Source organism: Nerophis ophidion, linkage group LG07 (genome assembly GCF_033978795.1).
Source record: "Nerophis ophidion isolate RoL-2023_Sa linkage group LG07, RoL_Noph_v1.0, whole genome shotgun sequence".
Taxonomy (NCBI): domain Eukaryota; kingdom Metazoa; phylum Chordata; class Actinopteri; order Syngnathiformes; family Syngnathidae; genus Nerophis; species Nerophis ophidion.
The window spans coordinates 18085169-18101527 of NC_084617.1; the positions used below are offsets into that span (position 1 = coordinate 18085169).

General features: G+C 37.8%; 1 protein-coding gene across 2 annotated transcripts in view; it reads right to left on the minus strand.

The window, feature by feature from the left end:
- asic2 (acid-sensing (proton-gated) ion channel 2) overlaps positions 1-16359 on the minus strand; it is a 755611-nt gene that overhangs the window by 735268 nt on the left and 3984 nt on the right. Inside the window, exons 1-2 of one of the 2 annotated variants that reach the window (XM_061905483.1) lie at positions 6885-7069; positions 6072-6681 (exon numbers count right to left, since the gene is read on the minus strand). In XM_061905483.1, the coding sequence (XP_061761467.1) occupies positions 6072-6632 (561 nt within the window). In that variant the 5' untranslated portion in view covers positions 6633-6681; positions 6885-7069. Of the gene's footprint in view, positions 1-6071; positions 6682-6884; positions 7070-16359 lie in introns of those variants that run through there. The other variant, XM_061905484.1, reaches the window with a different exon arrangement.

The following is a 16359-nucleotide window of genomic DNA, read 5'->3' on the forward strand; positions in this document are numbered from 1 at the left end:
CGTCCTGTCCCCTTAGCAGAAAAACAGCCCCAAAGCATGATGTTTCCACCCCCATGCTTCACAGTAGGTGTGGTGTTCTTGGGATGCAACTCAGTATTCTTCTTCCTCCAAACACGATGAGTTGAGTTTATACCAAAATGGATACATGGATGTTACAGCAGAAGATTGGGAGAATGTCATGTGGTCAGATGAAACCAAAATAGAACTTTTTGGTATAAACTCAACTCGTCGTGTTTGGAGGAGGAAGAAGACTGAGTTGCATCCCAAGAACACCACACCTACTGTGAAGCATGGGGGTGGAAACATCATGCTTTGGGGCTGTTTTTCTGCTAAGGGGACAGGACGATTGATCTGTGTTAAGGAAAGAATGAATGGGGCCATGTATCGTGAGATTTTGAGCCAAAACATCCTTCCATCAGTGAGAGCTTTGAATGGTTGACCAAATACTTATTTTCCACCATAATTTACAAATACTTTAAAATTCCTACCAAGTGAATTCCTGGATTTTTTTTTTCACATTCTGTCTCTCACAGTTGAAGTGTACCTATGATGAAAATTACAGACCTCTGTCATCATTTTAAGTGGGAGAACTTGCACAATCGGTGGCTGACTAAACACTTTTTTGCCCCACTGTACCTGCATGTCAGTGCAGAATTGCACACGCTGTGTAGCAAACACTAGCTTATAGAGGTGTATCAAATACTGGTTCGATATCAGCAAAACCTGATTATATGGCTTTGCATGTAAAGTATCCAATACAGGCACTCCGAGGTGTTTACTGGTGCGAAGCTGGACAGCTATATATCCTTGAATAAGCACATGGTTGATTTTTTTCTTGTATTGTATTTTACTAGTGCTCCAACATATTGCTCTAAGGCTTTCACAAAGTCTACCATGATTAGTGGTATCCAACACAGAAAACAGCGTTCTCTGAGCGGTTGTTTAGGGAAGTGGCGATAGGGTAATGTTGAAAGTTTTTGGGATGTTTTTTAGAGGGCTTTATAGGAGGAAAAGATTAATCCTCAAAACCTGCATTGTTAGACGCCTCTTCCAAGCAGTAGGTTACGAAGTAGAATCCACAGAAAAGGGAAATACGTGTATACTTCTCACTTAAGGATTTTGGATGATTGATGAAATAAAAAAAATGCAGTTTCGTTTTTCAACATTATAATCCATGTTTTTAAATTTCTTATATATATATGGCTGACTTATTTTCTTAACGTTTATTTCCTAAAAACGCGGCTGGTCTTGGAATCTACTGTACCTTAAAATCTAGTAGAGACGTCCCAATTGTCCGATATTTGCCTTTTTTCAACTGACCAGTGTTTGGCTGATGAGCTGCCAAACCCAGCTGATCTTTACCACGGATGTGTCCCACTTGGAGCTGCAATGATTCATTAAGTAGATTCATTAATTCAATTGGAAAAATGCCCCAATTTGTATTTTTGTTGCTTCGGTGATTTGTTTAATGAGTAAAATAAGCGCAAGACTGCTCCAAATATAGTGCACATGAGAGCCGTCCACCTATTAGTGATGTGTGGCCTGTGTGTGAATATAGGAGTTCGGGGGGAACAGCTGAGTGCGGCTACAGAGAGATATCTCAAAGAAAAACAATGAGAAAGTGGACGAGAGTGAAGAAGAAAGAAACTGTGATAAGTTCTGCAATCATTTATTTTTCTTGTTGTTATTAGTCATTTTTGGGTCATTTTTTTATTGTTTACAAACTCAGAAAAGTAGGTCTCTGGATACAGAAAGGCCTTAGTTATTGTACATTACCCAGTCTATTCTTTTTTTTTTTTTTTTAATAATGCAGCATTCAATACCACACATTTAACAGATATGATTTAGCAAATTTGAAAGGTAATAAGATATGTTTTATTTCAATTGCGTTTATTTTAGTTACTTCCTCTAAAACATTTTCAGTTCTTAGATATATTGTCAAAGTATCACATCGGAGCTTGAAATCAGATCGGATCTGATGCCAAAACATTGGATGGGAATCAGAGACCAAAAATGGATTGGAAAATGGAAATCCCTGAAATCTAGCAAATGTGTTTATATTACAGATGAATCTGGAGATTCATGTTTCACACTGAGCAGCAACAATTAAACAGTGACAGAGCCCATCTTCAAATGAGATGTTAAAAATTAAAATTTCTGCAATAATACAGTCGGGTGGACCCCAGTCTACAGGAGATTAAACAGCTACTTGAATGCAAGGACGAAAACAATTTCAACAACTATCGGCAGAGAACAGACCAAGGCCAAACAACCTGTAACAACTGAGACATGCATTGTTGACCTAGATATAAGAAATCGACCGATTAATGGCGCCAATATTTGGCATTTTGCCATACAGTACAGACCAAAAGTTTGGACACACCTTTTTCAAGCAGACCTGTGGAGTGAAAACCATTTCGGGTGACTGCCTCTTGAAGCTCATCGAGAGAATGCCAAGAGTGTGCAAAAAAGTATTAAGAGCAAAGGGTGGCTATTTTGAAGAAACTAGAATACAAAACATGTTTTCAGTTATTTCACCTTTTTTCTGAAGTACATAACTCCACGTGTTCATTCATAGTTTGGATGCCTTCAGTGACAATATACAATGTAAATAGTCATGAAAATAAAGAAAACGCATTGAAAGAGAAGGTGTTTCCAAACTTTTGGCCTGTACTGTATATCGGTATCAGCCTTTTGTTTGTTGCAACTACAACAAAACTACATTAGCAGATACAATATACACACATGATACCAATATTTAGTATTTCAAAAAATGCATGGAGAAAGAGAAGTAACTGTAGCCATGCCTGCTTGCCCTGCATTAGAAACTTTATTTTTGCTGAAGCCCAATTTTCTATATTAAATTCATTTAAGAATAAAAAATACTCCAATTGTCAATAATTCTAGCCAAATATAATGTAGGGTCATTAAACTTAATGTTCCGTGATTCAATCAAATAGCGCGACAGAGATGGATGGACAGAAAAGATATCTCTGCAAAAAATCCAAACTTTGTTTGACAAATCTTGACAAATAGGAAACCTTTTATATAAAGGAAAGAAGAGCAGGCAGCAGTGAACACATTCTAGTACTTTCTGTAACATCCAAAAATAAATGTCAGACAGCTTAACAAATGTCTCAAATATAAGCTATGTTAAGGAGCCCTGAATTTTTTTTATTTAAATGTGTGCAATATTTCAGGGTTCCTGTGATGAGTATTAAAATCAATAGATGGTGAGTTATTGTAATCTAGAGAAATCCCATATTTACCAATTTACCACGAGTTCCCATATTTTGACATACAAATGTCGATGCTCCTTTTAGACACATAATAAAGGCCTTTGTGATATCACCTAATGTTTTTGCAGCTAAATTAGCCACAACATTAGCGCCGCATTAAACATGTTGCAACTAGGGCTGCAATTAAAGATTACTTTGATAGTTAATTAGTCAATAGTTGCCTTAACGATTGGTCAACTGGTTGGATAATAAAGCGTATACACATTTAATGACTCTAATTTTTCCATCAACCTCTAAACACAGTTTAAGTATTTTAGGCGTGTGCTTACTAACAACAAAGATGACTAATTAATTCATAAATATTTACTGTGACTGTGCTGCTCATTCAGCTGTTACAAAAAAATTAAACTATTATTAAATGTTTTTTATTAATAAGAAAGGAAAGGCAAATTGATAAAAAACAAAAAATCAAAACACAAATAACCTTGTGTTAAAATAGCAACAATGTAAAGAAAAACAAAATCTAACTTCCTCAAAAACAAAAGAAGCATTTTGTGATGTTTAAAAAGCTGCACACTGGTATATTGACGATTGATTAACTCTTGGAAGATTCAGCATTTTAATAGACTAAATGTGTACAATTGTATCTTTGATTAATTCTTAAAATGTTTAATAGACTGGATGTTTAATCGTATCATACCTCAGCATTGGTGCCTGTCTGTTGCTGTGTGTTTGTGTGTGAGCGCGTTTTGCGTTTGTTATTGTGCCTTTTTTACGGTATTGCAAATTGACACTGCTTTAAAAAGTAATTTAATTGATGTAAACACAGTTCAGCTGGCTGACTTTGGCTAAAATGATAGTTATTTTTCACACAACTTCGTCTCACACTTGTTAGCTAGCTTGCAAGGTAGAAGCTAACACTCTATACCAGTGGTCCCCAACCACCGGGCCGCAGAAGAATTTTTTATTCATTTTTATTTTTAAAAACAAATACATATATATATATTTTTAAATTAAATCAACATAAAAAACACAACATACACTTAAAATTAGTGCACCAACCACAGAAACCTCCCTTTTTCATGACAAAAACGTCCCTTTTTCATGACAAAAAAATAAAATAATTAAAAAAAAAAATTAAAAAAGGATTCATCCCCCACCCCGACCCGGGCCGCGGGACAAATTATTAAGCGTTGACCGGTCCGCGGATAAAAAAAAGGTTGGGGACCACTGCTCTATACTATAGAGAGCCTACTGACCAACTGCATTTCTGTCTGGACTGAAGCCTGCAGTGCCTCAGACTGGAAGTCTCTGTAGAGAGAGTGGTGAGGACAGCGGAAAAGACTCCTCCCACCCCCACCAAGGACTGTTTTCACCGCTGGACTTTAGAAAGACGTTCCAAGGCCCCTGTAGCAGAACCTCAAGTTTCTGTAACAGCTTCTTCCCTCAGGCCATGAACGCATCATAATAATCCCCTCAATTCCCCCCAAAAATGTATTAACTCGCTGGAAAATAAAGACAATATAACACACATCCATAAACATGGATGCATATGCAAAAGTGCAATATATATATCTGTACAGTAACCTTTTTATTTATAGCTGCACCTTATTGCTGTTTTATACTACAAAGAGCTAACGCAACAAAATGTTGTTATCTGTAAAGTTCAAATTTGAATGACAATAAAAAGGAAGTCTAAAGACTAAAGTCTTACCAAGGTTGAGACCGCATCCTCCCTCCAAATGTATGACATCATGCCTCCTCTTTAAAAGCTCGCGTATCACAAATGTACTGCCATAAAAACAAGGTTCGCTTTGCAAAATGAGCAATGTTTTTAACAAGAATAAAAGGAAATGTGTTCACATGTTACATGTTATCACTAACGATGTTTTTGCGAGTGGCGGTGGGGACCCACTTCTGCTCGGAAAAACACAAGTGGTGCGGTCACGACTACTGTCTACAAACATAATTGTCGGCGACAAATTTAATTGTCGACATTTGTCAACATTTAAAGCCATAGTTGCTACAGGTCCAACTTTCCTAAAAAAAAATATTGTTTAAAACTCAGAGCCTTGTCTAGCTGTTTACTGACGTATGCTAGTAATGTTTAAAATCACTTTCAGACTCATGATTAACAAGACCTGATGGTTCAGTTACAGCTCATTTTTATTACCTGTCACCTATTCTGTGTTAGGTGTTTTATGTTGCACCCTTGTACCAAGAAAAAATTTTAGTTTGAGAACCTGTTCTCGAACAATGGCAATAAAACTATCCTGATTCCGAAATTATTATCGGCTGTAAATATTGGGAAATAACCAGAAATCGGATCCTAATTGACCCAAGCTTGACCCCTACAGTGTGTTTTGCAGAAACCGCTTTCAAAAGTATCAACTTTTAATCCAACAAGAAAATGTTCAGAGGAGATGACAGACTTTGAAAATGTATTTCTCCCAGGACTCGCAGCTCCAATCATCGCTTACAACCCAGCTGAGGCGTTGTCGGAGCAACAAGTGGGTGTCGACTTTGTGCCTTGATGAAACATAAAAAGGCCTGGAAAGATCAGTCGTAAGGTTTCTCTCTGGAACGTGCCAGAACAGAAAAATGTGTGAGTGTGCGTGTGTGTGTGAAACCGCTGCGGTATAAGAGTGATGTGATGGCCGAGAGGATAACACAAAATGACAACCTAGAGCCATACGACAGTTCCAAGGACAGAAAGAGCAGCTTTTCATAATAAATCAACTCTCGTCACCAGAAGAAAAATAATCCATGGCAACCTACGAGCTGACAGACGACCCCAAACGAACCCCAACTGATGTTTAAGCGTTTACTCACGGTTTGGAAGTCGGCGTGGTTGCACTCCTGGCCTTGGTAGCGGCAGTAGAGCATCATCTCTCTCAGGTCGTGTCCGACGCGCTCCATGAACTCTTTCATGCCGAACACCTTGGGCTTATACGCCGTAAAGTTGGCCGTCTCCCGCAGGAAGGCCAGCACGTCGGGCTCGGCCAGGTGCGGCTGCGGGATGTCGAGGTGCACGTCCAGCAGAGCCAGCAGCTCGCCGGCGTGGTACAGGTCGTTGCGCGTCAGCCGGCTGAAGCGGTACCCGTTGAGGTTGCAGATCGTCACGGCGGGGAACACCAGGCTGCCGGACACCACCGCGTCCAAGCTGGTCACGTGGGGGAAGGAGAAGAAGTAGGCCAGCCGCTCGGCGCTCTCCAGGGCCAACAAGGCCAGGCAGGCCAGCAGCGCCACCGCCCACAGCAGGCGGCGTGCCGTGCCGTGGCCGTAGGGGAAGAGGAAGCGGAGGCCATGCAGGGTGCTGCTCTGAGCGAAGGCCTGCCAGGAAGTGGGGTGCAGGCTCTCCTGGCTGCCGGGGCTTTCCTTCAGGTCCATCATAAGGGATCCCCCGCATCCGCCAGCGGGGCGGCCACTGCTCCCGCACCTCCTGCACAGGAAACACCTGAGATTACTTCTAAAAGGTAAAAGTAAAACCAACACCTATACACTCATCCCTCCTTGACAACAATCCTGTGTGGTGGCCACACAGCGAGGTGAGAGTCATTTACACACACACGTGCACTCTCTAACACACACACACACACAAAGCTTTTAGGGGTTTTGCGCGGAGATAACGGCGAGCTTCTGCACCTTTCTGGTTCAGGCTAGCGAGGAGACATCCGGCGGGTGAAAGTGTGTGTGTGTGTGTGAGTGAGTATGTGTGAAAGAGTGATGGATAGAGAGAGCAGTATATGATCAAAGCCACTGTTTAGTCGCGTGCGCCAATCCAAACTCATCCCGTCTTGCTCGGTCCAGATACATCCGCTTCCCCTCCTCTTTCCAGCTCATCTGTGGCGGCGCCGAACAACATGCTCGCACAGAGAAAGAGAGAGAAAGAGAGAGAGAGAGAAAGAGAGGGAGGAAGAGAGGGAGGAGGAAAAAAGCAAGGCGAGCATCTCCCTGGCTGGATACATTCACTCCCTCGCTCTTGCACATCACCTCGGATAGATGCCGATGGACCAACAGGAAGGAGCAAAAAGCTGGTCAAGACTTAGACCAACAGATGGACGGATGGATGGACGTAGAAGGGGAGAACAGTAATGGTCGGCTGGATAAAGAAGTGAAGGGTGGGTGTCATGGCAAGCGAAGCAGAACTGAGGAGCGGCGGCCAGCAGCGAGATGTTGCTTAGGAGGGAGGGAGCAGGACTAAAATAAGACGTAAAAAAAAAAAGATGGCATGGAAGTGCGGTCGCACAAGGCGAGGTCAGAGGTCGCACGGCATCGCACGCACGGGAGGCTCAAATCCAAAAAACAACTTTAGATATGTACTTTACAACCTGGGAGAAAACGACGGTCAAAATGACATCTAAAAATGTATATGCTGGCACAATAACTTTTACTGTGTCAATACAGTGGTGCAAAATTAGCTCAAGCAATGTCTATGGGGGAAGCAGAAGGCGGAGAACAACAATGTATTTTAAAAGTTAAAGTGGCAATGATTGTCACACACACTAGGTGCGGTGAAATTATCCTCTGCATTTGATCGTAATCATCAGTGATCTCAGGGCGGACACTACCCAAAAGGCCACTGAGGATAATAATATTTTATTGTTTATTCATCATGTTATACATCTATATATTTATTTGTTTTGGTTTCATTATATATTTCTGGTGAGGCAGGAAGTGTTTTGAGAGCTTTGATATGGCTTGGTTGGGAGAGCAACCTAAGGGTTCCTGGTTCGAACCCCGGCTTCCGCCATCAAAGTCTTATCCGTTATATCCTTGAGCATGACACTTCTCCCTTGGTCCTGATAGGGTCGTGGTTCCAGTCTTAAATGGCAACTCCCGCCATCAGTTTGTGAATGTGTGTATGGATGGGTGATTGTGGAAATAGTTTCAAAGCGCTTTGAGTACCTTGAAGGTAAAAAAAGTGCTATACAATCCATAAATATTCCATAGCCTTACTACATATAAATTGGGGAAGAACAACTTAACATTTTCATTAAAAAGTATACATGGTGCCTGGCACAACATTGTGAAATGAGCTCAAACAATGTAATTTTCAATATAATATTTAAAAATAGTATTATTCTTAATATGCAGTTTTTACAAATAGGAAGCAGAATGCTGAGAACCACTTTGTCTGATATCGTTCATTCATTCATTCTTTGATGTGAATTTTCATGTATGGTACTCTCTCTATACAGTATCCCTATTGGTTATCATTTAGTTTTTTCAGCAAGGAAACAGAAAATGTGTTTTGATTCGATATGTACTATGCAACCAGGGGGAAAACACCTTAAAGGGAAATTTAGACTTTAAAATGTGTAAACTGACACTGTGGAGTAAAATGAGCTCAAGCAATATCCGAATATGAGCATGTATAAGAAACAGTTATTACAAGTAGGAATCAGAATGCTGAGAACCACAGCGTCTGATACCATGTATTTCTCCATTCATTCATTCATTAATTTATCATTTCATGTTCATTTGTATTTATCTGTACAGTATGTTTATTAGGGGTGTCAAAAAAAAGATTTTCAAATTAATCGTGATTCTTACTTGTAACAATTCTTAACCGATTAAAAACAAATCAAAAATCTATTTTTTAAAATCTGTCCGGTCCAGCCACTCAGGCAATTCATATTGTTGATGTAGATGAGAAGCGTGGGATACTTCTCTTGTTGACAATATAGTTTACACACGAAATGTCTATTTTCATTTATTACAAGTAATAAGAAAACAAATGCCTGACTTACCTATCAAGGAGGAAATTAGCAAGTTTGGCGTCAGATGAAAAAATCTTCTCCGCCTTCAAATGTCTCCATCTTTCAAAGGCATCTCCGATACAAATCCTCGTTTTGTTCTTGGCTTTGTCATGAATAAGTTGAGAATCGTAACGACGCCTTTCAGATTTACTAAGGTCTGACATGTTTAACAACTTTACCAGTGGCAGTAGCCAGACGAAGAGGGTGGTGCGTAACTGGCATGATGAATGTGACACCCTCGCTGACTTTCTAATTGGTCAAACGGTGGACGGTGGGGCATCGATATGAAAACAATAAGATTTCAAGGCTCTAAATCTAATTTTCAAATGAGCAGATCCCGGCTGAACTACTGTTATCAGTTATAGAGGCATTCGAAAAGAACATGATTTATTAATGCCTTTTGACATATCAAGAATTGATTAACCATACATTAATTTACCATGAATTGAATAACGTCGACCCCGACTTAAACAAGTTGAAAAATGTATTCGGGTGTTACCATTTAGTGCTCAATTGTACGGAATATGTACTGAACTGTGCAATCTACTAATAAAAGTTTTAATCAATCAATCAAGGGCCATTTAATGATGACTTGACATGAAATTATTACATATGCCACCTTTAATAACACATTTGTTTTCAAATGTGCAGTGTGCATACATTTTTGAGGCTTTTTAAAAATGGACAAATATAGCACATTTAGCAAATTAAATCGATCATGGTGACCACGCCCATGACCAATTGATCATCAATCATCAATCAAAGTTTATTTATATAGCCCTAAATCACGAGTGTCTCAAAGGGCTGCACAAGCCACAACGCCATCCTTGGCTCATATCCCACATCAAAGCAAGAAAAAACTCAAACCCAATGGGTTTACAATGAGAAACATTGGAGGGGACCCCCCTCTGGGTGACTGGTGCAATGGACGTTAAGTGGATCTAGCATCATAGTGTGTGAGTCCAGTCTATAGTGGATCTAGCATCATAGTATGTGAGTCCAGTCTATAGTGGATCTAGCATCATAGTGGGAGAGTGCCGTTTATAGTGCAGGGGTCACCAACATTTTTGAAACCAAGAGCTACTTCTTGGGTACTGATTAATGCGAAGGGCTACCAGTTTGATACACACTTAAATAAATTGCCAGAAATAGACAATTTGCTTAATTTACCTTTGATAAATATATCAATATAAATGGGTATTTCTGTCTGTCATTTCGTCATACATTTTTTGTCCTTTTACGGATGTTTTTTTGTAGGGAATAAATGATGAAAAAAACACTTAATTGAACGGTTTAAAAGAGGAGAAAACAGGAAAAAAATTTAAATAAAATTATGAAACATAGTTAATCTTCAATTTCGATTCTTTAAAATTCAAAATTCAACCTAAAAAAAGAACAGAAAAACTAACTAATTCGAATCTTTTTGAAAAAATTAAAATAATAATTAATGGAACATCATTAGTAATTTTTCCTGATAAAGATTAATTTTAAAATTTTGATGACATGTTTTAAATAGGGTAAAATCTAATCTGCATTTTGTTAGAATATATAACAAATTGGACCAAACTATATTACTAACAAAGACAAATCATTATTTCTTCTCGATTTTCCAGAACAAAAATTTTAAAAGATATTCAAAAGACTTTGAAATAAGATTTATATTTGATTCTAAAGATTTTTTAAATTTGCCAGGATAATTTTTTTGAATTTCAATCATAATAAGTTTGAAGAAATATTTCACAAATTCCCTTATGTGGGCCTACCGAGGATGTCGTGGTGGTTTGTGCAGCCCTTTGAGACACTAGTGATTTAGGGCTATATAAGTAAACATTGATTGATTGATTGATTGAAATATTCTTCGTCGAAAAAACAGAAGCTAAAATGAAGAATTAAATTAAAATGTATTTATTATTCTTTACAATAAAAAAATATATATACTTGAACATTGATTTAAATTGTCAGGAAAGAAGTGGAAGGAACTTAAAAGGTAAAAAGGTATATGTATTTAAAAATCCTAAAATCATTTTTAAAGTTGTATTTTTTCTCTAAAATTGTCTTTCTGAAAGTTATAAAGAAGCAAAGTAAAAAAACAAATGCATCTATTCAAACAAGAGAAGACCAAGTCTTTAAATTTTTTTCTTGGATTTTCAAATTCTATTTGAGTTTTGTCTCTCTTAGAATTAAAAATGTCGAGCAAAGCGAGACCAGCTTGCTAGTAAATAAATAAAATTCAAAAATAGAGGGAGCTCATTGGTAAGTGCTGCTATTTGAGCTATTTTTAGAACAGGCCAGCGGGCTACTCATCTGGTCCTTACGGGCTACCTGGTCCCCGCGGGCACCGCGTTGGTGACCCCTGCTATAGTGGATCTAGCATAATAGTGTGAGAAACCACACTTTTGACCACCACCACATGTATCTTTTCAGTCAAAGGGAAACCCTGCAGTATATTTATTATTGTTTCATATATTTTTTTTAGCGAGGCCGAAAAAAAGCTTTTTTAAAATGACATACAAGCTGGGAAAAAACAACTTAAAAAGGAATTACATTCAAAAATATGTTTGCACAACATTAAAACTTTTGTTGCGTCATTAATGGACAAAAAAATATTTAGAGTTAAAAGAAACCTAACAGCATTTGCATCAACTTTTTCTAAAATTAAAGAAATACATATAAAAAAATATACATATGTATATTTTAAAAAATATTGATTTTTTAATTGTATTTATTTTTATGTGGATTTAATTTTCGGGTTCATTTATGAGGTTAACTTGTGTCTTTTGTTACGAAAGCTTTTTTAAAACACTGAATTTTGGTATATTTATTTATTTATTGTTTGTTTTATTCACTGTTCTGTTAAAAAAGGAGAAAAATTTAAAGTTAAAGTACCAATGATTGTCACACGCATACTAGATGTGGCAAAATTATTCTCTGCATTTGACACATCACCCTTGATCACCCCCTTGGGAGGTGAGGGGAGCAGTGGGCAGCAGCAGTGCCGCGCCCGGAAATCATTTATGGTGATTTAACCCCCAATTCCAAACCTTAATGCGGAGTGCTAAGAAGGGAGGTAATGGGTTCCATTTTTATAGTCTTTAGACTCGGCCGGGATTTGAACTTACGACCTACCGATCACAGGGCGGACACTCTAACCACTAGGCCACTGAGTAGGCGAAGCAAATTTAACAAGGAAATTGGATAAAATTGGTATTATATGAAAAGGGGTAGGATTAAGTAGGCTCTGCTTCTTCCGACTCCTTTTCCGACGTGCTGTAATTAAATATGTGATGCATTACACTGTATCATATGCATGTTTGAAATAAACTGAACTGAATATGTGGAGTAAAATTAGCTCAAGGAATATCGTAATATGAGCTCATTTAAGAATATGCATGCAGTATATTTACAGTGTTTGATATTATATATTCATGGATGAACAGATGGATTTGATTTTATCATACATGCCAAATGTTTATCGAAAAATGATTAAGAAATGCAAAGATTAAGTGTTTAAAGTGCATTTCTGTGTCTATTTTCCGATATCAAGCAAATGTTGGATACAGGAAGTAATTGCTGACACATGAAAATTGGTGGGATTGGATCAACTTCATTGTGCAAGTGGAACGATATCGAGGTACTCATTGTTAACATTGCTAAGCTTGCTGAAAATAAACCATGACTAAAGCCATCAAAGCGGCTGAAAAGGAGATTAAAAAAGGCGGTAGAGGTGTTAAAAAGCAGGGAGCCAAAGGATAAAACAGCATTGATTATATTTTACACTTAGAAACTGAAAGCTGCTTTCCATGAATGAGGATTCATCGCCAGAAAGAAAGTGAGCAGAAATGAGCTCACCCTTGACCACAAACACATTGTAATTGGATTGTCATGACGGCGTGTAGTAACAAGTCCAGATAGTAGATAGCATCATTATTAGGCAAAGCCAGTTAGGCCAGCACTTACCTTTAAGAGTACCTGTACTAGTATCTTTAGTTTGCTGTCGCTTATTTGAGTTTCTCGGCTAATGTGTATGCTCTAGGTCAGAGGCGTCCAACTTGCTTTCATTGGGGGCCAAATGCAAGTTGCAAACTCCCTCAGAGGGCTACTTGTAGCAGTGAAAAATAATAATACATTTTTAAAAAATTAAAACAATATATATATGCATATTAATTATATTTGTACGTACACAAAAATATGTAAATTTTACAGTAAAAACAAAAATGTTGGAGGTGTTTACAGCATTTCAAAGGAAATGGAAAAATAGTAGCATCAAACATATTAAAATTGTTCCCCTAGGGAGAAAATGGGTAAACATGGCACACTGATAAATCGTATCCTATTGTTACTATAACAATCTACAAGGTTAATACAGTTCGCTTCTCTTTCTTCCCCTCCATTTATCTGCTGTCTTTTGTATTTCAAGTTATCATTACATATATGTATTGTTTCATTTGAAACAACTGTATTGTTGATAATAGAGGTCACTATTGTTTATTATTAATTATCAATAGTGATATTTCTATTGGTATTTTTATTGCTCCATTTGTAGTGCAATAATTTTCATTGCCAATTCTGTGTTATTAATATTTACTTCACTAACTGCTTCTTTGCTATCAGTTTTCGTATCATATTTGCACATATTGTATTTGCAGATACTGTTCTTCTGTTGTGGTTGTTATTTTTATTGTTGTGTTTGTTGGTGTTGTCTCTCTGTCCCCCCTAATCCCTGCAATTCCTCATCTTCCTTTTATTCTCTTTCTATCTCCTCCTGCAAACATTAATATAAACCCATATAATAAAGTCAGACACAAATAAGGCAACAAGAGAAATATCCCACAATTCTCTTTTGTAAAGTAAATCTGTACAGCAAATATGGGCATCTACATCAACTATATGATTTGCCTGAATAACTGTAGGGACCAAAAAATATAAAAACAACTATGGTGTTTTTTACAATTTTATGGATAACTTGATTTAGAATCATGAGTCAAGCCGATATTAATGTACTTATTTTAATTTTAACAACAACAAAAAAGAGTTTGAAATGTAATATTAGATCAAGTTTAAAGGATATGAAAATGCTTGCAGTACATCTATTTGTCATGTCAAAATGGAAAGTTGAATGCATTAAGTAGGAAAAGACGTATATAAATTCCAGGCTTTCGCTTGCAAGATCTGGCCCCTGGGCCTCGAGTTTGTCACTTGTGCTTTATATAAAAAAATCGGGTAACAAGCCACACCACCGTTTTTTGGCGCAGCAAATGCCATAGTGAACCCCGTAAGATTCCATCAAAACATCCGGTCTTACTGGCTAGCATTAGCTTTTAGCTAAAGATGGACATATCTTTGTTTTTCAAAGCATGGAAAGGAAGAAAGTGAATGTTAAGGACAGTGCCAAAAAAAAGAAATGGATTGTACTCACTGAATTAAAGAAAGAAATCATCAAAAACATGACAGCGTGAGCTAACTTGGCGAAACAGTTGGAGCGTAGCACTGCCAGTCTGCACCATACTCAAACAGAATGAGTTAAACGCCAGCTCAGGATGTTAAATTAATATAGAAAGAGCGGACATTAATCCAGAAAAAATATGGAGGAGCTGCTGATGGTGTGTTGACGGAGAAGCAGCCCAAAGGAGGTACTGTACCATTGAAGTCTGCTCTCCAAGGTAAATGCTGTACATCAATATTACTTCATAAAACTACTGTAATTTGTACTGCATTCTATGTTCTTCATTCAATGTTTATTATCTGAAAGTTCCTTTCTTTTTAAAAACGCATGTTTCATGTTAAAATTGTCCTTTTTTTGTGGAGTAAAGCACAAACTTTAAGGTACGAGCTGCGTCACACGTTATATTTTTCAAAGCAAAAAATACGACAAGAACACCACTGGCTAGCTTATGTTACCATTTGGGGTTGAACAGAACACATTTGTTTGACAATATTTTTCACATTTACAAAGTTTAAGTAACAACATTTTTACAGGCGCGGATGAAATGATTGCTCGGTATCCATAGCATATCAGTATGTGGAATTAAACTTTAGAATGGATTAACCAAAGAAATGAAACAAAGCACCAATATAATTCATCTTAAGAGACGGTTCAAACTACAAGTGTTCAAAAAGTACACAGAGCAAGAATTATGATGAACATCTAGAACCCGTTTTTTTTTTTTTATTATTGAGAAAGATTATGTATTTGATATTTGTTTACTTACTAAGATATATTATTTATTTATTATTTGTTCACTGTTATGTTACAGAGGTGGGAATAAATAAGATCAGCTTCTTCCTACTCCTTTTCGGACGTGCTGTAATGAAACAACTGGAAATATGTGATGAATTACATTGTATCGTATGCATGTTCCAAATAAACTGAAACTGAGCTGAACACGTCAAAACATACGAGCAGGGAGTGCGTGCACACGTACAAAAACCGTCCAAGAAAAGAAAAACAATTTGTAGTCAAGTAGTTGTTATGACAGAATATATATTTAAAGACCGCTAACGCAAGCTATCCAAATTGCTATTATTAGCTAACATTACCTATAGCAAATGTGCCTGCATGTGTCAGGTAAGTAGTAATAACTTAATTACGTAGGAGAACCCAGGGTGGGATATACTGTGTAAAATACATTGGAAATGTATAAATGTTGCAAATAGCCGCTTTAAAGAAAATATGTGGTTTTCAGATTAAGTACCCTTTCAAAAAGGTGTCCGTTGCAAATTCCATTTGACAAATCCTGGAAATATGGAAGTAGGCTTGTACGATATCCCGGTGTTAGTATCGGTACTAAACCGCCTCTGAAAGGTACCGGTCCGTCACCCCCCCGCGCCCCCGTCCTCAACATGTTGTGTTGTCATTGCTGGTTTACGAGCAGAGGAGCATGTTCAGCAGCGTACAATCACAGAGTACTTAAAAGCACACAGTGTGTTGACAGAAAAGGGAGAACGGACGCATTTTGGCTTAAAAACTGACAATAAAGGTGAAGTTATAACACTGAAATGCCCACCGGAATAGGTGCTTTAAGACATGTTTAAGACAGCAGCTAAAGTCCAGCCCCAGTCTGCAGTGTTTTGGCTACTTCTGAATCACTAATACTTGCCTCCATGGCAACAAATAAAGTACGTTTCTTACAAGTATCATCCCTGCAGGATGATGAATAGCTGAACATGCTTCACTACACAGCGTAGCTCACCTGCGCCACAATATAAACAAACGCCATTGGTGGATCTACACCTAACATCCACTGTAATGATACCAAGTACTCAGCCTTTTGGTTAGTGTCCACTCTGAGATCGGTAGGTTGTGAGTTCAAACCCCGGCCGAGTCATACAAAAGACTATAAAAATGGGACCCATTACCT